The 24584-nt window shown below is 38.0% G+C and overlaps 1 protein-coding gene across 6 annotated transcripts in view; it reads right to left on the bottom strand.

Annotated features, from left to right (window-relative positions):
- Window positions 1-24584, bottom strand: part of GREB1L (GREB1 like retinoic acid receptor coactivator) — a 137351-nt gene that overhangs the window by 55777 nt on the left and 56990 nt on the right. For 4 of the 6 annotated variants that reach the window (XM_051774617.1, XM_051774626.1, XM_051774646.1 and 1 more), the window contains exons 2-4: window positions 22866-22968; window positions 7180-7351; window positions 6722-6919 (exon numbers count right to left, since the gene is read on the bottom strand). In XM_051774617.1, the coding sequence (XP_051630577.1) occupies window positions 6722-6919; window positions 7180-7348 (367 nt within the window). In that variant the 5' untranslated portion in view covers window positions 7349-7351; window positions 22866-22968. The remainder of the gene's footprint in view (window positions 1-6721; window positions 6920-7179; window positions 7352-22865; window positions 22969-24584) is intronic. The other 2 variants (XM_051774633.1, XM_051774640.1) reach the window with 1 other exon arrangement.

Genomic DNA, 24584 nt, shown 5'->3' with positions numbered 1-24584 from the left:
GCAGGACTTCTGGGTGTCCAGCTGGTCCAATCTTTTGCTCAAACCAAAATGAACTGCAAAGTTAGATTTTTTTTGACTAAGTAATTTACAATAACATTCAAAGACTCTTCCATTAGTTTCAACACTGGACTTACAAGGATCAAAATCACATTCCACTTTTTTGTAAAACTCCATCTTATCAAGTTTATTGAGTAATTTCTACTCTCAAGAAAGGAAAGGACAGGTGTGAGTGAAAGCAACAGTCATGTGACTTCCTCCACAGGAATGGGTATGATTTCTAGGCTTTCTAATTTCCCTTAGGCAAAAGTCAATGAAAGTACTACCAAGTTTTATGAACAACTAGACTCTTTTGTTGTGTTCTCCTCCAATTCACACTTCTCCAGCTGTAAGATCAGTGCTACAGTCTGGCCTCACACATTTCCCAGCAGCAGCTGGCAGATTCCTCCCCATGTTTCAGGATATCCAAAGGCATCACACATTTACCCACTGACCACCTCTCTTCTGCTACAACCATAGAAATACCATAATGTAGACAACACATGTATATATCTGCATGAATCAGTATTTCAAAATTAAGGAAATCATAATCACAATAATCAATATTACTGTTAAAAGCAAACACATCAAACTAAATTTGAGATTACTGCAAAATCTATTAAGACTTTGATGATCAATATATATATTACTTACACTTAACTGAAAATATTATTCATGTAGTCCTCACTCAACACAGAAATTTTAAGGGAAAAAAAACCCAAAACCAAATCACTGGAGAAAGACACTGCCTAAGCATCTGGTAACACAATGTGATCACAACTTAACCAAGAGCCTCCTCACCCATTATTAATACGTATGTCTGCACTGCTCATGTGCTAAAACTTAGTTTAAAACTTCTTCAAAAATTATGAAAGTTAATGTTCTTTGGTTTTATCTCAAAACTATACCAGGTACAGAGCATGTGCAAAGTAGAAAGTACAGAAGCAGCTAGCATGAATCTCTTGGCAAGCAGCAGCTTGCTGAAAACAGGGTCCAATACAGGTTCAGTCCTGTGCCTACACCCAGAGTCTGTTGAACCAGTTCTTGGCTGAATAGTTTTGTCAATTCTTCAATCAGCTCAGTTCCAGCAGCAGCTCATTTGAGCTGAAAGTTGTCTTGGATTCTCCCCTCACACATTCCTTTCTCCAGCCAATGAATTAAAATGAAGCGCCTGAAGTTTTCATGTATGAATCAAAGGATTATAACAATAACTTGTCACTGAGAAATGTTTTAGGGGGAAGGTATTAAACCAGCATATTTAAAGTAAAATTTATTCTTTTCTGATTAGATGCCATTTGATTTTTCTGTGTAAATTCTTTTTAAGGTATATTCTTTAAAAGCACACTGACCTTGATCAAATAGAAGGTTAGGTACGAGGCTAAATATTATGTAGACTTTTCAATGTAATTTAGAAGAAACTGTTAGAGATAAACCTAGGAAAAAAAACTCCCTCACATTCAAAATAAAAATTGCTTATTCAAATGTTTATGCCATTTTGGTATTATGTCCCGAATTTTCAAAACTGACCTTAAATTTTTAGGCATTCAGTGAAATCTAAGTAGTTGACGTGCTTAGAAAATACCCCTCTACATCTAGATTTAAAATAGAAACCCACTGCTGACAATGTGGGCAAACAGGAAATCTGTAGATAAGTATTATGAAACAGCAAGTGCAATAACATTTCAAGACAGATTGAAAACTGTGCTTTTACACAATGAGTTTCTAGCTCTGCCTCTACCTAAAAACATTCAGGAAATGCCCAGAAGCACAAACAGTGACCAGTAAGAGGCTTTTGAATGAATTGTTAGCAATAGCAATACTAGGACACCAAAGAAAGCAAGATTTTGGTCATCAATGTTATTATGTGTCAATAGAGACTTGCTTTCAGAAGGAGCACACAACACTGAGAAGGTTGAATACCATATATCATGTAAGAAGCTTAGAGCCTCTTGGGGTGTCCCAAGAGGACACCCTTTTGTGCCCTCTTTTGATGTTCCAGTGAAGTTAAGCAGTGCTCCACAACATCTGAGATGGAGGCAAAGACTCAGTTATTATCCAGTCTAGAAGCAAAACAACTTCAGCTACACTTGAACAGCTGCACATCACCATTCTGCATTGAGTCCTCAGGAGAAAAGCTACAGAAAAACCCTAAGAAAGGTACCACAACATCTTAACAAGTTTACAAGCTTTACTCAGTAACATCTTAGCAGTAGCCACTGAAACAAGATGATGTATCTCAGTCTGCTATCATAGAAACAGCAGCTTCTTATCTGAGAGGCTGTAGATCTGAACATATTACATATTTCCCATCATTTAGGATATGGAGGACTGTGCTGTAGAAATGCTGCATCCTACCTAATCTGCAAACAATACCTGAGATTTACCCTCTGCATCATCTTTTACTTTACCCAGACTGTTCTCAGACTCCTTCCATGCTCCCCTTCCTCCTTGCACAATCTCCTTTGGCATCCTCCTCTGCTTTGCTGTTGGCGACATCTCTGGATCAGAGAGGTATGCATGAGAGATTGGCAGGCCAGCATATGCCTCTGTAATGTTCACACTGTGTGAGAGTTATAATTACTTTTCTGCCAGAGGGGCCTTATATCTGGGGACACTGATGTCATACAACCAGCTCCTGAACTTCACAAATCTTGCTGAAACTCATTACTTTTAGGATCTCTACCTCTCTGCCAGCACCAGCAAAAAGCAGCTACCAGCTCAGAGTTCACAGGTGACTGCCAAAAGCTTGTTTTCTGAGGGAACATGACAAGAAACAGGGTTGACACTGAACTCTTTCCTCTGGCTCCCCTTCTGCAGAGGGAAAGTTATCCCGAGAGGTGAGAGACATAGCACAGACAGACCCTCAGAGCCTCCATGAGCTCTTCTCTTGTTTAGTCAACAGCTGCCACAAGAGAAGCAGGGAGGTCTACAGAGCTTGGCCAGGTACAGCTGGGGCTTACTTCCATCAGTAGATATGAACAGGATGCAAATCTGCTTCTGTGCAGTAGAAGTCTTGAATTTTCCTTCAAAGACACGCAGATGGTACATTTCAAGAACCTTCATTATCATTCTTTCCCTTGGTTTTTAGGGCTGAAAAGAATTTTTTTAGGTTTCTGCTGCTTTTTGAAACTGATTGACAAAATTCCACCCAAAACACATTGATTTGGAAGCAAGTAACTGACTGTGGGGAGAGAAAGGGGGGATTAATCCCTCTCTCTGTCTTTTTCTAACTAGCAAGCAACACTGAGGCCTCAACATTATTTACTTTCCTGTTTTGCAAGATTTCGCATTGATAGTTAATTATCTGTTAGAAATAACCATTTCCACATTAGGAAAGACAAGACACAGTGCCTCAGCACTAGCAGAACTTGTATTGTCCATTTTTAACACTTAGAACATGCAAAATCCATTTACATTTCATAAATATTCATTTATAATTGTGCTAAATTTCTAAGTCAACAGCACTAACACCTCCAACTCCTAAGAAGAAAGAATGGCACTTTAGTGTTGCATTTACTTGTGTATTGTTTATGGACATCCAAGCACAAAGAGGAGAAAACTCATGAGCCACTAAACCAAACCAACTTCCCTTTATGAGATTTTTTTATTGACATGTAATAGTAAAAAGCAAAAGCCCAAAGCTGAGTTGCTCCATTAAAAAAAATAAATCGTCTTCTCACAGGATATCAGCTTTGTTTCAAATGAATAACAGGCACTTATATTCTGATTAAAGATTTGCAAATACCAAGAGCAGTCACCAAACAACCACAATCATAATGGTTTTTACAGACATTATCTGCATTTCTTTGAAGGAAAATTCACTAACTAGTTTTTGCTTCTGAGAAGCACATTTGCATTCTCTAACTTCACTTCATATAAAGTAATCCAGTCCCATCTTTCTGAAAATGCAAATGTATCCCCACATCTCTCAACACCCAGAAGTGTTGAAATCTTCTTAAAAATTAAATTTGTGTATATCCTCCCTTTCCCCACCATTACAAGAAGAGGTTTCCATGCGGGGTACCAGCCCGTTGTTGCACTGTAATAAAGGGGTATTTGCATAAGGAATTAGCTTCCAAGAATTACATACGAATTACGGGTCACTGTCACTCGCCATTGTAACCTCACAGTAACTGATCAGGTGTTAAGTACCTGCTTACCTAATTGCTTCGGAAACTACCTTGGCCTTTCTTTAAGCATCAGATAAATTGAGGATTTACTAACAAAAGGAAGGTGATACTATTTTGCTTCCCACAGCTTGCATAAAATGTTATTCCACAAATTAGAAACAGCTTCTTTTAAAGCTACAGCAAGCAAGTGGTTCAGAACAGCTGCTTGTATTATTTCGCTGCCTATTTTGAGGTACCTGTACGAAAAGGAAGAATTATTTTTCTTGAAATTCTCTTTTCATGGAAGGTGTAAGTTAGTTATAGAAGTTTGTGTTGAGCAGAAAAAAAAAAAAGTCCCTGAAAATAAGTGAATTCCTTGTATGACTAGTAGTAAGGCAAGTGGCAAATGCAGTTGCTCTTTCCAATGGGCTAAAGAGAATTAAGGGATCTAATATAGTCACCAGCTGAGAAGGATCCTCAAACAAACTGTCACTTTTGAGGCACTTATTTTTTTAACCCACAAATGAAGACATTAAGTTCTACTTTCTGCACCCATGTGACTGACAAAGCCATCCGAATAACAGAACAGGTCACCACAGAAAATAATACGATGGTTATGGCACACATCCTGAACTCAGGAAAATCAAACAGCAGAAATACCTTAAAGGAAAAAAAGACTTCACCCCATCTGCGCTAAAAGGTGGGAGATGGGTTTTACAGCCACCAGAGCTATGAACTGCAGGTTCTAGTACCAATATTTTGCTCTTGGATAAGCAATTAAATACAAGCTTATTTTAAAGTATCCAAGCACAGTGAATTCAATTATTATATCAATATTCTTTAATATTTTCATAATATTATTTATCTTTCCAATTAGATAACTGAGATAAGGGACGTAAACAATGGCAGTGATCCTGTCTTACATCTCTGGAAGGGCATATTCATGCAATGAAAGATGAGCTATCAGATAATTATCTTGCTGAGATACGGTCTGCAGTGTCAATGTTTGGAAACCTGTGTGTTTCAAGCACTTATGTAAAACTGTTCTCACAGATCACTAGCAGTATTTGGAAAAAAACGTATACAAAACCACTGCTTTCTTAAATCAGGCCCTTGACAACACTGAAGAGCAAGGCAGATTTTGTAAATTCAGAATGGTAACCTTAACAATGAATAAAGAACAATCCTGAAATTCTGGAGATGTAACACAGGAAACTTTCTTCTAGAGTGCTTTGATAATAAAAGACTGATAGATAAAAATCAGAGCACAGAAGTCCCGCTGGAAGGTCAGATTTTCCAGGACATGCTAAAAAGCTTAATATTACATATATATATATAGTTGAGCATATATTAATGTAACTGGGCATAGTGTTGTGATATGCAATATGCAGCCACAGGAGAGAAGTCTGCACTGCCATGAGAGCTGAGGACCTCCTTGCAGTGCCCCGTCAGAAAGAGCAGCTGAACAAAACAATCCTGAGCAGAGGTGGCAAAGGTACTATTCCTGCTCTGCACAGGAGATTTTGTAGATTTGACTGATACTTGTCCTCAAATGAGAACACCTTTCTAGGAATACATAATTTCATGCTTTCTCCTTCTCTCTCCCCTCCAAAAATGTCAAAGAATTACCATTGATGAGTTCTTACTTCTATCACTGCATATAACCATGCGCTTCAGCAAGGTACGAAACCATTTTACAAATTACAACTTTCGATGTACTCTGCACAAGGAATTCCACGATTTAGGGGTATATTGAATAAAATGTCAAGAAAGGCTTTTGGACCTGGTGGGAACAGATGCTCGTTTTCAAGTGTCTGAAGGGAGCAGGGGGATGTTTTTATGAGAAACACATCTAATAAATACAACTAGATCTTCCTTCTATGAGGAAGTTAAATCTTCAGAATAGAACAATTATAGGATAAGGTAAACTGATTACATCAATTTTACTTTGTCCAACTAGGTATATGCATAATGATCTGACCCTTTCTTTAACAATTTAAAACAAAAAAAAATATAGTATTGTCAACAATTTTGCTCATCTTGAGCAATAATCAGGTCAGTTCAAGGTAAGCAAGCAATGGGCAACAAGCATATGGGGAAGACAAAACAGACAAGTTTCCGCTACCAACCGCTCTTATTACCTTGGCAGCACAAAGTACAGCAAGCTTTTTCTCCATTTTCTTTTTCCAAACTCTTCCTTCTGCCCATGGAAGTAACTAAATCCAGCTTTGCCAATGTTTCTGAGAATAATTTAGGCATAGATTGAGAACCAGCCATACTGACGCCAACTTAGGTAACCTCTTTGAGGACAGTAAACCAACAATAACCACAGAAAATAAAGGGCTTTCAGAAACTAATGAAGGGCCACAGCCAGTCCTAGACACTGCTTTCAAATAACAAATTACGCTTTATGTCCTGAAACAAGTCCTTCTAATCCATATCCCATCAGATTTAAGGCTTTGACTATAAACTGTATTTTCAGACCTTCTAGCTTAAGAGTTTCTAACCGTAGAGAGTGCACATTATAATTACAATTAGTTGTAAAGATCGTACAATTAAAAAAAAAGGATACCAACCATCAGTAGTGCAAGACCCTTCCGGGGCAGGTTTTTGCGAATATGGGATTGGTGGACTACTTGAATCTGACATATCTTCATCCTCGTCTTCATCTTCCATTTCATTAACAGTTTGGTTGGTAGAAAAGTCCAGGTTTCCATTTTGTGAATAGCGATGTACTAACTCTTTATCCAACTCCTCCACCTTTGGCTTCACATCTGAAGAAGAAAAATAAAAAAGAACAAAAGCTAGGTAAAAAAAAATAAATTAAACTTTTCAACAGTACTTGCATTTATCTCCTTTTAAAATAACCAGCATGCTGTTTTTTCTCCTTAATGATGCCCCAGATTCAGATTTTGTGTCACAAATTTAACTTTTGTGCAGTTTTGGTTTTTTTTTTTTTTTTTCCAAGAAAAAACAAACTAAAACGCATCCCCCCCCTTTTCACACAGAGAAAAACAACTGAAATGTGCCATACTTTCATGGTTACCTTCCGGCAAGAAAGGAGGCTGGTCAGGATCCAGGTATAGCTGTGAGAAGATTGGTCGGGGGACAACGCTGCTACATCTCAGAGAAGCTTCTATGGAGTTATGAAGAGCTTCTTCAAAACGGGCAGATTTTAGTTGCCCTGCATATGAATTCCCCATGATCTAAAAACACAGAGGAAACAGCTGATAAGGGGATGGGAAAGGGTATACACAATTCACAAATGAAGAATGAGGTCTTACTGTCTTCCATCGTGTCAGTGATATAAAGTTTGCAAGAAAATATGCTATGAAAACAACACCTCTAACTAGTATTACGTATCCATATTTCTCTCTCAATCTCTCCTTCTGTTCCAATAAGCTTTTAGCACATTTCCAACACACTGCTCAGTGTCTTTTCATACATGGCCTCTCAACACCCTCAGGAACCCGCCTGGTATAAAAATTAACGGAGGGTAGATAAAATCATTATTATCAGGGTTTTTTTAGGGTATTCAGAGTAGGATACAGAGGGGCACAATAATACACACAGAAAAGAAAATTTAAAAAATCAAGTTGGACTTCATCACTTGTTGTCAAACAGTGCATTTACATGATTTTACTTGTCAGTATGCCATCATCTGTAGAGAAGCAATACACAGAGACATCCAATAACTTGAATTTTTGATCTTGTTAATATTAACTGAAATTACGTGGAAGGTCAGTCTCTGTCCTTTCAGAGTCTTCACCTCTTGTCTTCAGTATAACACTATGATTTACATGTAGTCTGATCCATCAAAGGACCTAATCATACTCTTACAACAAAGGATGTAAGTAAAAAAAGAGAAATAAATAACTTCTAAACCATATGCAACAAATACAGTGAAGTGTCTTTATTTTAAATTATGCTTTACACTAGTATAGTGATAGCAATCTCTTAAATATCTGCTTTAATGATTAATATTTCTGTTTATATCAATGATGAATTTATGAACTTCATTAAATATTCAAGTACAAACAGATCATTTCTTCTCCTTGGATGACATTACACAGCCCACTGACTGCTGTATTTTTGCACCCAGCACTAGGATGCAGACACATAAATGTAAACATTTAGTAACAGGATGGTCATGGAAGGTTTTAGAATGAGCTAAGAGAGACTCACTGAAACCTGAAATTTTCCAGTTTACTAGATCGTTATACCATATGACATTTGTTCCAAAGAACAGTAATCTAACATTTTTCAATATTCTGAATACAAAACTGTACTATCTGAGAAATTTATTTCAACAAAGTTTTTCCCAGCTAAATCAATAGATAGAAAAGTACAAAGCCTTATAACATTATCTTTGTACTTCCCTTCACTAGATGTCACCTAGCCCTGACCAGGAAGAGACCTTGGTCAAGAAGATAATCTGGCATTTTGAATACCTACAGCTCCACTTCTGCTTTATCACTCAGTTGCTCAAGGTCCTCAGGGCCTTGAGCAACTGGAAAAGGGCAATAATTATGACAGCCACTTCCAGCAGCATTTCAGATCTGTTGGTAGAGACAAATATTTAAGAGCTAAATATTGCTATTCTACTGGATACATAGACACAAAACAAATCTAATTCCTCACCTCTAACCTGGAAGAGAGGCTCAGTTCCCTGTTCAGTCAGAGACTTTATGCAACTTCAGGAAAATAATTCCCTATCTCTCACTTAAACTGGTTTTTAATAAATTTTACAGCAACTGCAATTCCCTAACCCAACCAGAGACAATACAAGACAAACACAATTTCTTAACATGATATATTCTGCCATTTCAGCAATAAAGTACTTAAGAAAAGTAGATTCCCTTTTTTCTTCTATAAATTTTCACTAAATTTGGAAATGGTAGGGACTGTGTACAAACACATAACTACAAAGTGAAGTAGGGAAAAGTTATGTTGAAGCAGCATTAAGGTTGCAGTACACTAAAGCCTGTCAGATGCCTTTGAACAAAGAATTAATAAAAATCAGCTAAGTGACTGAAATCCTGATTTTACTGAAATCAGTGATACTTCCATAAATGTCAGTGAAATCACAACAAACTATTATATCAACAAATTTCATGCCATAAAATCTCGTTTCTGTGCTATTTATGTCAGTTATGATGTGCTTAAATTTTCAGGAATGTACTCAAGTGAAAAGACTTTAGTTAAAATACCATAATAAAAATTAATCAATCTTTAAGAATCAGAATTTCCACAGCATATCATCTGCCTGCAGTCTGTTCATCCTCCATGTTTTCTACAAGCTACGTGTTGTATACAATCCATGACAACAATTTTCATTTTGACAGGAAACTATTAATAAAACATAGGATGCACACAGCACAAAGGCTGGTGAGCCAAGACTATTTAATTTGCCTCCCTGGAATCTGTAGAAGGAGATTTGCCTGTGGATGGGGATTGTCGCAGATTTGCCTGAGAAAGCTGGTTAAAATCACTGTAGGATGTTTCTAGCTTGCCATGAGAAAACAAGGTTGTAGGTGGAAAGGTCAAGTAAAGAAAAGCTCAAGAACCACAACCTGTGTGAGCTCTTGTCCCTGCAGCATGGAAGCAGAGCAGGAGGAAGGCTTGTCGGGGATATGCTTATGCAAGATGGGGCAGGCAGAGGTACCAGAGGGCAGAGTGGTCCCAGATCCTGCTGTGTGGCAGAGGAAGCTGGGAGCCCTGGAGAACAGCATGGGCCAGCTGATTTCCTAACACCGCCTGAGGCCATTAGGGCAGCTGGCCTCATTTGGAGTTCAAGGGAGCTGGGGAGCGGGGGAGAGTAGGGGGCTCTCGTTCTGCAGGGGAGAGGAGGTGGCAGGACCCTCCAACGGTGAGCTGCTGCCTGGTTCAGGTTGAGCTACTGCCTAGTTCAGGTAGAGCCACTTTGACCCAGCCTCCCCAAAAGCCAGGAGCACCAATTCAAGGTAGTAACACTTTAGTGTTTCTGCTTTTGATTCTATCCCTAAATGCCTGGTGCAACCAGGAAGTGCTTCAGTCTCCTCAGTTTCCTCCTCCCTGTGCAAACGGGAGGCAGCTCCCAGTGAGCACACCTCAGCAGCAGCAGGGGAGATAGCAGAGCAGAATATGTTTAAAACATGTTCAAATGTGCTTGAGGGGGCTTGAGGAGGCAGCAAAGAGTCTGAAGGAAAAATAAATTGGGGGAATTTGAAGGGAGAGGAAAAATCCATTTCTATTATTAAGACATGTATCTGCCATATCTACATTTAAATGTGACCAAACCCAATTATTTAACATAACTAAATTAATGCTCATTGTTAAAAGTTATCCAAATAATTCGTCTATCCAACATTCCTATATGAGGTCGTTTAGTAAAAATGAAACAAATAAACCAACCCCTGCTGCTTTCTAGAGTGAAATTAAGGAAAGTTTTTCTTAAATATCTTCACATTCCATGGTTGAATGCAGTTGAGACAATCTGATGCAGTGTCTGAGAGAAAACGGAGCTGGACTTGACTCAGCAGCTCCTCCCCGATCTCACACGCCTGTTTTTATGCTATCAGTACTGACACATCAGTGCTCACCCTCATGTCCACTGTCCTATACCCACCAATATTGCACCAAACTGTGCTGGAGCCTATCTTCATGCACTGAGAGATTTCTAATGGGCAGGAGGTTTGGTATGAGGGTAAATAATTTTTTCCATATCTACATGTGCACTAATTGCAGCTAGCTCGGAACAGAGCTCATTAGATTCCCAGCAATGAGCAATCTGCACATCTGTAATACCATATTCCAACCCTCTCTTTTTTTAACCTGCACAACTGGAAAGATACCAGCATAATTCTTAAGTTGCCTACTTCTCTTGGCAACCTTTTGAGGTCTGTTTTGGATTGAACTCCACAGAATCTTAGTATACACAAAGTATGTATGAATTTAGCTGCTATACCTTCTCCTTCCCCACCACCATAACAAGGAAGGAAGTTCAAGTTGGTAACGGCCACTCTCAGGCCTCCCCTCTACCTCACCAAATTTGCCACTCTATACAGACAATTTTTATTTAATTTCCTTAAAACTTACTATGGAGATTAGAAGACACTATTAAAACAGAGAAATTTCAGAATTAAATCTGCAGTAGAACATAAAATAACAATAGGAGAATTTCCTAAAATTTAGATCACCTGCACCTCCAGGCTCTATCATAACTCAGGGTACTTCTCTGCAATGATTCAGCTACTAAGGCCTCCCGATTACCACCCAACACATCTCCACTACTGCTATGCTTCTTCAAAGATAATTTCCCAATCCCACTTCAAGTCTTCTTTGCAGTGGCCCATCACTGAACTAGAGGAGATTTGCTAGAGTGAGAGCTGCCTTACAACAGAGCTGGAAGGCAGCCCTCACATCTCAGTCTGTCTCCTTACAAAGATATTTGAACAAGGCAATCATTTACTGACCACAAGTAAAAAAGTATCCATGCTATAGCTTTTAATAAAAAAACTAATATGGGCATTCACTCTGGAAAGCAAAACTACGATTACTGTGAGCTTCCATCAAAGCAGACAGAAATGGAAGTAACGAAAGCAAAATTTCAAAGAGGATTGATTTTAATACTGCATCACTTAACTGTGCAGTGAAAGACCCAAGGAAATTCTGATCATTTGTTCAAACCCGGAAGCTGAATTTACAACAAAACCTTAGCAATTCAAGCAAATAATCTTGTTCCCTGTGGTCATCCAGGTTTCAAGAGATGTATGCAGAAACGTGACACAGAATACTCAAGAAGAACCAGAGCCTAGGTCCAGCAGACTGGTACAGTAAACACTACCCACTTCTAATTAAGAAAATAGGTGACTATGATAATTTACATACATACAAAAAAAAAAAGTAACCCCTGAAAAGTGGATTGTTACTCAGTAACTCTTCGGAGCCAGAACTGCACACTGAGTTGAAGGCTCTACTAGTAAAAATATAATCAGATCATTCAGTACACCAGATACCACATATTTGGCCTCCAGGTGGGTCATGACCCCAGAGACTTTAAAGGAGAGGAACTGAACTGGAGGATGAGGGAGGGGGTGAGTGTTGTTGTTATGGCTTAAAGCAATTTCACAATTACCTGATAGTGAATGATGAATCTGATGCAAACACCCTCCATTAAGTCAGCTCTATCAAGTCCTTACTTTGTGTTTAACCTAATAATGTAATTGTGTCCTCCAAAACACATAATCTGGCTTCTGATCTGGCCTAACCCCACAGGAAAGTTTCTCTTCAAAGGAAAAGAAAGCAAGTTCCTTCACAAAGGCACTGCTGGGCCCAGCATAGCTCCTGTATCTGAAAGGGTTATCTCAGGCAAAGAGAGACCAGGCATCTCTTTGCACTGTAGAATTGTTTGAAAACTGGTTGCTTCAGGTACAACTAGCATTTTTTATTTTTTACATCACTCTCATTCAGTTTCTGGTAGTATTATTTTTCCCATTAGAGCATCACTAGGATGTATCATGAACATGCACGTAGCAGAAAGGATGTCAATTAATAATGACAAAACCAAATGTATACGCTAATTGCAAGTGTAGACTTCAAAGTCAGAAGTCCATGTACAGCATTAACTGTGACATTCAGTGGAGAAGACCTATGTGTGAGTCAATACAAGACTGCAAGATGGAGTAGTCTCCTTAACAGGTCCATTATCTCACAGCCTTTGTAAGATCCCTTCCTTCCCCCCAGTCCTTTCAAGATCCTGAGATTCTGACCCTGCTTTTGTCTTGGTTAGGGATATTTACACTCAACTTTAAAAGAGCTTACAATCTTATGTTGCAAGTGACAAATAACTCGTTCACGACATCTTTCAAGAAAAATGAATTAGTAGTTTGCATTGACTCTATTTACAGTGCAGTTTCCTTTCATTTTTATTTTTCATTTTATTTTGAAGAAAATATTGTTAGCATCCAATACAATTTAGAACCTCCTCTTTCAGTCAGATGTTGCCACTGCTATGTCAGAGGAATGGGAAAGATCAAGAACACCTATTTTTCCTGACAAGGTTCTTCCTCTTACTGTTCAATAGTATCTGTACTTGGAGTATTACATCAGATAATCTGGAATTTGGACAATTTTCTTGGAGAGAGAGAGACAAATGCATACAAAACAGAGCTACATGCAGGATGGTGGAACAGGGCAGCTGTTTGCCCACAATATGAAACAGAAAGCAAATCAAAAGTGGTGTTAACATGGAGGCTGCTATGCTCGTATTGCTCCATCCCTTCCACACCAAGACTATTCCCACAGTCCTCAGACACAGCTCACAAAACAATAAACGTAATAGAGGTAAAATTAACACCTGAATACAGGATGGTGTTACTAAGTTGAATTTATATTAATGTAGCCATCAATTTTGAAGCACCCCCAAATACTACAAAAATGAAGTCTGGATTACATTTTTAAAAAATCAGTGATCTAGGAGGTTTTTAGTTTCGCAGAATAAACTAGCAGTGATCACAAAATCATAGAATCATAGAATCAAAAAATATATTGAGAGGTGCAATGGTACAAAAGTTAAGCTCAAGTTGAGCAAGTTAAGCTCAAGTTTTACAAAATGGCAGCTCAATATTTTTAAGTTACAAGGTCAGCACTTGTGTTTATTGCCTAACATAGTGCATATTCCTTCATCTTTTAAATGTTCTGATAATACCCTCTCAGAATCTTTAGCTGTGATCTTTTTCGAAGCCTGAGGTTTTAAAACACTATTTTAGAGTTAAGTCTGTATAGTTAGAATCAAACTACATAAATCTAAAACCCAGAAGTCAGCTCTTCTTATCCCCAAAATGGAGCTCGAAGTCATTTGACAAGATTGGTGCACATGAGACTTTGTGAGAAGAACTGTAAAGACCTTGCTTTACTTTTTTCCAGGTTATGGCTCTCACTCAGAAAAAAAGATTCCACGTATGTTGAACTCTTATGGAACAGTGTAGTCTGTGCACTGGGGATGCTCAACACATTCCTCTAGCGAGGACTGAGATGATTTAAGATTAAGAGTGTGCCAAACTTCATTTGATGCCCTTTCCTCAGAAAACAGATACAATAAGCAGATGAAAGAAAACACATGACCTCACTACTTCATGTATGTAAACTCACCTACATTGACTAGACAATACATAAAAATTATGGAAAACTAGTTTCTGTGAATAAATGATGCTATGCTAGAAGCATTTAAAGTAATATATGCCTGCCTGGATATGGTGAACTACATGAAAAAAATACTATAAAGAGACTGGAACATTAATGGAGCAAAACTGTAGCTGATACCATTTGGTGTGGTACTTGAAAAAAGGAATGTTTTCTGATGACTATTTTAAATGCATAGCTCGTTTTCATGGGCAAAGGCTGACTTATGCAAATGAGCATTTGTGTGTAAAAAGGCACTATATGTTCTGTCACCAGTAACACGCACCCATACATTAATACTGTCTCTTTTACACTCTCATTCACTCACTCACACCTATTTACACAACCCTCCCCTCCATCCCAAGCTTTTGTGAATATAACATTTACCTAATTATTCCTCCTCTGCCTTCCTACTATGAAAAAAGGAACTTAATTAGAAACCATAAATAAACCATATTTTGTATTTATAGTATTAAAAAATATATATCCTTTTTAGTTTTCTCCCATTGCATCCCCTACTGTTATCATCGAAATGTCAAAGATACAGGGTTGTAGACAATGCAAAAAGTAACTGTCTGATCATAAAGGTAATGAAAGAATAGAAGCCTTAACAAAAATTGAATTGCCAGTAACACAAAAAGAAATGTTCATTAGTATATAACTAAGAATGAGAAGATTATATAGTGAACTACAAACCTTACATGTATAGGTCTATATCCTTCATGATATAAAAGCTTTCAGGAGTTAATTATGTGGATTTAGCCTATTCTGACTGCACAAAAAAATCACTAAGGAGCACTGTTGAAAATCTCAGCCTGCTTCCTTAAAACATGCATGCTCATACATAGCTTTCTCCACTTATGTTCTCTGCCCTAAATCAATATGACTGTTCACCACATTATTAATGTCAGTGCAATACAACCAAATCAGTAATGGTCCTTAATCCTAGCTGTAGGGTCAAGGCATATTTTTACTGTGTAATTTTGATTTTGCACTTAGTTATTCTTCTAACAACTTAGCATGTTAGCACAGACAGGTAGTTATGCATTTGAACCACCTCTGCTCCCAGCAAGATCAGAGAGCAGATCCTCCTGGAAACAGGCACATGGAAAATAAGGAGGTGACCGGTGACAACCAACATGGCTTCACTTAGGGCAAATTGTGTCTGAAATTTGGTGACCTTCTACATTGGTAGAAGGTAACCCTACAATGGGGTTACCATGGTGGAAAAGGATGTCATCCAAAGGGACCTCAACAGACTTGAGAGGTGATTCCATGCAAACCTCATGACATTCAACAAGGTCAAGTGTAAGTTCCTGCACATGGATTGGGGTAAACCCAGACAAACACAGGCTGGGTGAAGAATGGATTGAAAGTGCCCACAAGGAGAAGCATCTGGAAATTTTGGTGGACAAGAAGCTCAGCACGACCCAGTCACGTGCTCTCACAGCCCAGAAAGCCAACTGTATCCTGGGCTGCATCAAAAGAAGCACAGTCTGCAGGTCGAAGGAGGTGAATCGGCCCTTCTCCTTTACCCTTGTGAGACTCCACCTGGAGAAGTGTGTCCAGTTCTGGAGCCCCCAACACAGAAAAGATATGGACCTTGTGGATCAAGTCCAGAGGAGGGCTATGAAGATCAGAGGCCTGAAGCACTTCTACTGTGAGAAAAGACTGAGAGAGTTGAAGCTGTTCATTCTGGAGAAGGCTCAAGGCCCAGCACCCTAAAGGGGCATAGAAGAAAGTTCGAGAGGGACTTTTACAAGGGTATGAAGTGATAAAACAAGGAGTGGCTTTAAACTGAAAGAGGATAGAGTTAGGTTAGACATTAGGAAGAAATTCTTCACTATGAAGGTGGTGAGGCACTGAAACAGGTTGCTCAGAGAAGCTGTGGATGCCCCATTCCTGAAAATGTTCAAGGCCAGGCTGGATGGGGCTCTGAGCAACCTGCTCTAGTGTAAGGTGTCCCTGCCCAAGGCAGGAGGGCTGGAACTACGTGATCTTTAAGGTCTCTTCCAACGCAATCTATTCTGTGATTCCATGAATTCATTCAGCTATCACTCTTAATAACACAAAAGATAAAATTAATGTAGTATATAAGCAGTTAACGTTATAACATAAGCCCAAAGTTGTTTCCCAAATAATGTATTCAAAATTGGTAACTGTTCCCAAATCCAACATATTTTTATTGAAACTTTACTATTTTTATATACTTTTCATACATACTTGTACAGTCATTCGCTGACAACACATACTCTGTTAATACACAGATCTTACTGCAAGCTATTAGCTAACAATTACATTACCAATTAAAAAAAAATATTCAGAAGTATTAGAGACAAAATCTATTTATGTAGTTTACAATAATCTATAAAGTAAACTATATCGTCTCAGATGCATCAGTTGATTTAAAGCTTTGTTTTCAATGGAGATTTAAAGTTTCTTTCAATGGAACATTGTTTAATATTACACCATTTTAAGAAAAATAATTTCTATGACTGGGAAGCTCACTGAATAGTCTTACTATAACTTTCTAAATATGAAACACAAGCCCATACTTGTCAACCATTTTAATGCTGGTAATTATCCCTAATTGCTGTTATGAATTATTTTTTGGATTTGTTTGTTTGTTTGTTTCCTGAGGGGTTGCTTTTATCTTGAGAAAGTGACAGGGGAAGTTACCAGTGTTTCAAAAGAGCCATATAATGCCATAAAAAGGAGCATTATAATGGCATCTCAATTGGCACTGCTCATGAAAAAGAAAGGGATGATGACCTATTAAGCATATGTGGTCTGGGTATGTAGAAGATGAGCACTTCACCTACAATCCCAAGCACACTTTGAATGCTTTCTCAATGAATTTTCTGACCAAATCTTCAACACGACTGGACTAACAAAGACCACCATATGAAGCTAATGATATTAAAGTAATTTCCAACCACTGAGTCTGCTCAACTTCTTTGTGTTCATTTTTTTCCCTGCAAATTCTCTCTAACTGCTTCTCCTGTAGTTCCTTCACCACTCAGTACTGTAAGCACATATTCACCTGCCTGGTGTTGTTTTCAATAGGACTGTGGATTAGGACTGTGCATTATGGCTTAGCAAACCATGTAACTAAATTACTGTAAATTCCTGGGCCACTAGGATGCCAAAATTTAAGTTTTAAACATCATAGCTTATGCTATTTATATATTGCAGGCACAAGCTACCATTTATATAGGAATTTATGCTTGACATTTTTAAAGTTTTTTAACCAAGGTGATGCTATTTGATAGGAAAGCAGCAAAAAATTCACCACTAAGATACAGAAAATAGAAGCTAAAATGTAATCCATTCTGACACATCTCAACATCAGACTTTAAAGTAGAGCATTAACAAGAAAATTCTTAATAAAGATCATCCTAGGTATCTATGTCTGCAATAAAGGTGTTTTCCCCATGTTCTTCTCTTTTAAAGTTTTTTCATGTGAAAGTGCTACTAAATAGGAGAGGCAAAGAAAATTTTACTGCAAGCAATATAAATGAATTGCTATTAATTTTGCAGAGATGTTACTTGTTCTGAAAACTCTCAACTCTAAAAGCATGTACTAACTGACGCTAATAAAAATAAATCTTTTTGAATAATAGGCATAATGGTAATACAGATTATATTAGCTCTTAAAACTTTCCAAACAAAGATGACCCAATTCTTCAGGAATATCCACTTAGTAATTTCTTTTTCCACAGAATTCATTTTATCTGGTGCATGTTCTGGTTTTTGACAGCTATAATAGGGCAAAAATGAAACACTGGAGTAAAACTTTGTTAACTTCAACCTTTTATTTTGCTACAAGTAATTTTTTCCCCATCCCAAAGCTGGCAGAGTTGGAGATGTACCATGGTAGTTCTTCAAATACGCAACCTGAAAGTAATTTCAGGGTTACCAATTAAAAAAAAAAAAAGGAAAAAAAATGGTCTCTGCAGTCAGAGTGCATCCATGATTCTGTATAAAAGATAACACCCTGCATCCAAATGCCTCTCACATGTCATTTCCCTCATCTGTAAAGTGCATAGTCCTGCCAAAAGCACCATCAACTTTTGTTCCTCTCCCTCTGCAGGAAGATTATTAAACAAATCCCTAACACAGATTTCTAGATTGAAAAATAAAATTAAATCAAGGTGAAATAAAGTCAGTCTTAAGTAATCAAACTAGCCTTCACTAATGCACTTGGATAGAAGGTTAGGTAAGTTGTTCGTTCCTCACATTCTCTGAAAAATTACTGTTTTCCTCCCTAGAGCCCTGTCTGAAAACAAGGAAAGCCTGAAAGATAAATCTTCTTTAGTTTACAAGGCTTGGAAACCATCATCCCTAAAAAGGAACCAGCAAAGGTGGAAACGAGACCCTCTTCTTTTGCAGAGGGTTGTGTCAAAATGTCTATCAAGTCTACTCAGAGCACATTCCTGCACAGCTCTTCCAAAAACACCATCTTCAAATAAGTCAAAATGATCATGTTTCTGCTCTTTTGAACTCTACATATGTTTTAGAAAGGAACAAACAAGTATTTTCTTATCTGAAGTTTCCATGTAGTCTCTAGACAGAGAGGCATATGTAACACTGTTCTTCTGCAGTCACTTTTAGCCCATGATGCAGTGACAAGAAAAAAACCCAACACAGCAAAGCCAGCTGCTTTCATGGTCATTTCTATGCAAAAAGCAAAGCAGTGTACAAACCCTGCGCTGGTCAAAACCATAACTATCAGCTTAAACCTACAAGTAATGTCAATTTAATACAATTCGGACATTTTTTGCAACTTCTCTGCTGCTGAGAAACAGTATCTAAACTGCTCATAGAATTTCTATTTGAAAAACCAACGAACTTCTCATACATAATTTTAGTGGAAATGAACTTCCAAGTGTGGAGTGCTTTGTAGAGTTCTTTCTTTTCCACAACATGTGTTTGTCATGTGTCAAAGCTGACTCTACTTTCTCCCCTCCCCAGAATACCACAAATTCCTCTATAAAATAAACAAAGCTCTGCCCAGAATCTCTGAAATTACCAGAGGCAACCCCGTTTGAGATCACAGATGCACATCATTACTGGGCCTTCTGCAACATCCCAGATTTTAGTTAGGATGAAATTTGCAAGGAACGGGTAATCAACAGAACAAAACTGGAACATCATTTTCAAGGATATATCTAAAAAGAAGAGTTTTGACATTCAAACTACATTTTCTAGATACTTAGGAATCCCAAAATGTATTTGTAGGATAAACGTCCACAAAAGACATTTTTATAATGCCATTTACGTCAAAAAAAGAGCCCCACCTTTATCTTTACTCCAAACAGAAATGCAAAAATTCAAAATGACATACTATTAACACTTAGTAGGAGAAGAAAGTAATTTTCTATTTCTAATGCTTATCTTCTGCTGTGATGCAACTCATCAGCCATCCAGAAAAATTGTGTATGGGAGTTTTGATCATATGGGGGTTATAATCATAAAATCCTTGACTTCTTGTAGACATTATATGTGCTTCTCTACTTTCTTTTCTCCCAAAAGTATTAATGTTGTTTACAGGCTGAGCTTAATTTACCTGCAACTTAATTTACATGCTAGCAGAGGCAATCCTGATTCCCAAAGCTGCTATTGTGGTTTAATGAGTCAGCAACACAAAAAATTCACATTTTCTATGCATTCTTGACAGCATGCATATAAAACTTCCAGTAAATCCTGATACTCAAGAAACTAGGGCTCAAAATATTTCTCTGTGACTGTTGCCACAGCAGGTTATAAATTTTATGCATAAAGCTGTCCCTGTGGGCTACAATCCACTTGAAAGGAAAAAAACCAACCAAACACCAGATAAATAAACACTTCATAGATACAGAACATTTTTTTTCTGGTAAACGAGTAAAAAAATCTTAAAAACCCATATAAATTAATTTTACATACTTTAAGTAGTTAAATTCTGGAATTGCAAATAAAATTAAGAATTATAGCACAATATGTACTTATCTAAGCAGTTTTATTGGACAGTTTATTTTATATAGCCCTTAATTTTATATAGATATATATGTAAAATATGATAGTCATTATCTACAGGGATAAAGCTAAAAATAGGCTCAAAGAGACATCTCATTGAATTTCTATAGCAAATGCTAGTCCAACCTCATTGATAAGTATATCACCTTAGTCCTTTCTTCATCTGTTATTGCCTTATTGCACAAGCATGAAGCTGAAGCCTAGAAAGTCAAAGTTATGGCCTGACCTTCCATCTCTATCCTATCTGGCTGCTCCCTTGTGTACCCCTCAAACACACATGCTATCATTTCCTGATGAGTTTAGAAGGGGTTATCAGGAGAATTTCAAGACATGTGTCAGTTTTGTAGTAACCTGAATGCTATACAAACATCTTCTCTGTTTAATAGACGATTTGTATTTTAGTAGGTTTATCCATTCCCAACTTTATTTGTTTAAAGGTGCCTTAACCTTGATGTAAATCAATGCTAAGCATCTGTTAGAGTACTTCTGAAGAGTTTAAAAATTAAGCTCAACAAGGAGCTATAGGTTTTACAGCAAGCAGGTTTCCTTCAAAAATAAACCAAACCTACTTGTCAACTTTTTTGCTCCTTTTCCTCCACCCCTTTCTTTTTCACTCTTGTTATAGAGTCCTTTTAAAGATCATGATGAAACCCCGGGTTAGTCACTATAAAAACGGCACCACTGCTGGCTCCCAAGCACCTTTTTCTTCCTAAACAACAATGAGTGTTTGCGTAAGACAGTAAGGCCAAAGACTCGGAGGCCCCGGGCTGTGCCTTGCAGCAACCCCCCCTTTCAAAGGAAAACAAAAAGCACTGAACCTTTTCTGCCACATGCCCAGTCCTTCCCCCACCAACTCTGTGGTGAAGACAGCCATTATTACATTTCCTTGCGGGTTATTTACAAGGTCTTGGCTCTGACATTGATTTCTTATCTGTTTCTATGACAAATGTTAAGTGTTAATAAGCTGTCCTTTTAAAGAAAGATAATGCTAAACAAATTATAGGAATTAATTACCCCAAACCTATTCTTTTCTGTTTTTTTGGTTTGGTTTTTGGTTTGGGTTTTTTTGTTGGGTTTTTTTTGTGAGCACTGAAACAAGAACAGCAAAAATTACTCAAGACCAGAAAAAACCCACACTCTCTTTTAAACAATTACTAAGTATCAGTAGATTAAAATAACTGTAATCAGTAGATTACAGTTTGAGCCAGGCAATACTCTGAAAATCAAAAGCAAATTTATCAGGGAATATAGAATAACTGGGCAGGTGCAGCTCCATAAGGAGCAGCTTTTTAAATCATAAATGAAGATTTTACTTTTTACTTTTTGAAATATTTTGCTCATGGTATAAATTTTAGGATAAAAGGTAAAAGCTCAGAAATCTTTTCAGAGCCATTAAAATGATAAACATTTGAGATTCCCAAAGTACACTTCTACTCTAACTGTCCTTTCAGACCCGCATTGACTGCACTATAATAGCTGCCAACATTTGGTGAGGATTAGCCTTTCATTTAGACAAAAGCAAGCATTCCTTAGCTAAATCAGCACTTTTTGCCATCAGACTCATAAAACCTTTTCACAACACAGATTTTCAAGAGAATCCTTTAGGGTTTTAGGATGCTGCTCCTTTTACTAAGTAACAAAATACACCCCAGGGTGTCTCATTGACCGCACTCAGCTGTCCTTTGACCTCTGCAATTGTTTAGCCTAACTTCAGGGCCACAGAATCTGCCTCCCCCCTATCAAAAAGGCTAATGTTGCTTCCTCCTAGCACCTGGCGAAGCAAGATCCTAGAGGTTCCCCCCTCTTCCAGACTTATACCATATTCCAGATGTTGCCAGGCAGGCAGGTTTTGGGAACCCACAAGCGCCACTCAGAACCCGGGCTGTGGCCATGACCCGCTTGCTCCGCTCAGGGCTGCCCTTGCCCCAGGGATACAACAGGTCATAAAGCAGGAATAGATCTTCAGCCTTCTGGGTACGCTGGCTATTTAAATGCAACAAGAAACTATGTGAGCCCAATATTGTGTACTGAGACAAGCCTCCCCCCTTGTAGAAGTCAGGAAAAAGAAGACGTGTGAGAATCTCAGTTGGAAGCACAAATCTATCCCAATCATTACAAAGATCTGCATTCTTCTTCCCATTTGTTTTAAACCCTTTGAGAGGACAAATAAACAAACAAACATTCACCCTCCAAGAGCATAAAGCATATATTTAGCTAGTGACTTAGGTATTTGCAGAGCCTCTAAGTAAAACAGCAGAAGAAAATTGTTACAGCTTCAAAAGAACTGTCATTAAATAAAGAAATTTACCTCATTGTGAATACATAAGAAAAAATGGAAGCACAAATCAGCTCTCTCTGGTGAAAGCTGTTCAATTACATGAATTGGATTTCAAGATTTTTTTTTAAGAACTTGGATCTTTTATATGCTTTAAGCAAAAATAAATTCATTATTTACAGTCCACATTGTTCCTAAAAGGCAGTTAATGGAAATGAAACACAAACACACAACTTATTGCCTATAAGGAAGTGTAAGTACTGTACCTCTCAGATTCCTTTTAACCTATCTGAAATGCAGTCATGATTAAAGGATGCAGCTAAGAGTTTGTGAAGCCTTGCTGCAAAGTCGTTTAAAACTCCAGAACACCTGAAAAATAAAAAGGGAGAAAAAAATTAGAATTACTCATGCCAGCATATAGTTTATAACAAGCCAACAAAACCTGCCTGTGGAAACCTGGTTTAGGGTGAAAATTGAACTGGGGTAGGGAAAGGAGGGCCAACCACTTCAAAAAGCACTTTTTTCTTTATAGGAATACTTGGTTGAAAATGCTTGGTTGCTTCTCTATATTCTACCAGAAGTACAAGCTTATCACAGAATTTGCACATTTTTGGCACTGCAGTCGTCACTATGACAGATTAGGAATTTAGCACATTAATATGAGAAAATTAACTGTTGCAGAAATATTTAGAAAAAGATTATAAAATAGAAGTAATTATTTTACTACTCATTTAAAAAGAAGCAAACTAAATGGGTGAGGAGTTATCTACCTTGGAGATTAGTGTTCAAAATTAAATCTGATTTGGCTGTTTGCTCTTCTATCTGACTTTCCATAAAAGTATTGAAGTGAAAACATAGCTAATAGAAATTGCAGGTTTTAAAAGAAAATACACCAGAAATACCCCAAGGAGTGGCAAAAATGGTATAGCAGGCAGGAGAGTATTGCCTAAACTGTACAGAATAGTAATTAACATAAAAAAAGGTTTAAATTAAGTTATCATTGACTGGACTTCGACAAAACTTTCTTAGGCAGACAAACTTGTTTGATTCCTCAATAGAAACAGACCATATTTTGACAAAAGATTTAAAGGAATTTTCTCTGTTGCTCACAAATGGGATTTTAAGGGTTTACTGCTGGGACTACAGCCACAGGCCCACTGTCAAAACCAGAACGCAGCTGTACACCTAGAATTCAAACTCCAGGTTTTAAAATTAAAGGCCTTTAAGCTTCCTCCCCTTCGTCTCATTTCCAAAAATCAGTCTGTTTAGGAGGGCAGCTATAACCTCTGGCTCAGGCAAGGTTTCAGGTAGGACTGTGGCGTTCTGAAGAAAGACGCTAAACAACTCTATTGGCAGGGAGCAGCGATGCTGCCCCGCCCTGTGCACCCCCGCTAACAGTGAACCCATCACAGATGGCCAACAAGGTTAACACACGCAGCTCCCCACCCAACTGTAGGGCTCTGCAGAGACTCCAACGATTGCAGAATGTCAGTAATCCAATTCCAACAGCTCCTGGCTCTGAAATTGGTATTTTTCAGACACGTGCTGAACATTTCACCTGCTAGTAATGACATTTTTGTATTTTCTTCTAATTACACTCAAAGCTAAGACCTTTGGCCCTAGGCCACAGACCTCTATTCAGGCTGCACACATTCTCTTAAAGGCCCTGATCCTTTGTTGTCACTCTCAGTCTTTCATCTATTATTTACATCCATTGAGAAGAGAGATACTCTACCATTTGTGAAGCTTTAAAGCTTCTAATCATCTTAATTTCTTCGCCTTTCAACCAGTGCTTCCCCTTATGGACCAATGCCAACAGTGTGACAAAATAATTTTTCAAGCCAAGATCCTCCTGGACCCTTCCCAAACCTTGACACACACTGGGCTGTAAGTGCCTTTTGTCCTTTGCCGGCTGCTTTTGCAAACACAGACCTTTGCTCAGCTTGGGGGTGGGGGGTAAGGACCTGCTTGTCAGTGGATTCGAG

The sequence above is a fragment of the Manacus candei genome, unplaced genomic scaffold (assembly GCF_025592945.1).
Source record: "Manacus candei isolate 608988 ecotype Guabito, Panama unplaced genomic scaffold, ASM2559294v1 h1tg000008l, whole genome shotgun sequence".
Lineage (NCBI taxonomy): Eukaryota > Metazoa > Chordata > Aves > Passeriformes > Pipridae > Manacus > Manacus candei.
The sequence above is the reverse complement of the archived record's forward strand: the minus strand, read 5'-3'. Positions and strand labels throughout refer to the sequence as shown.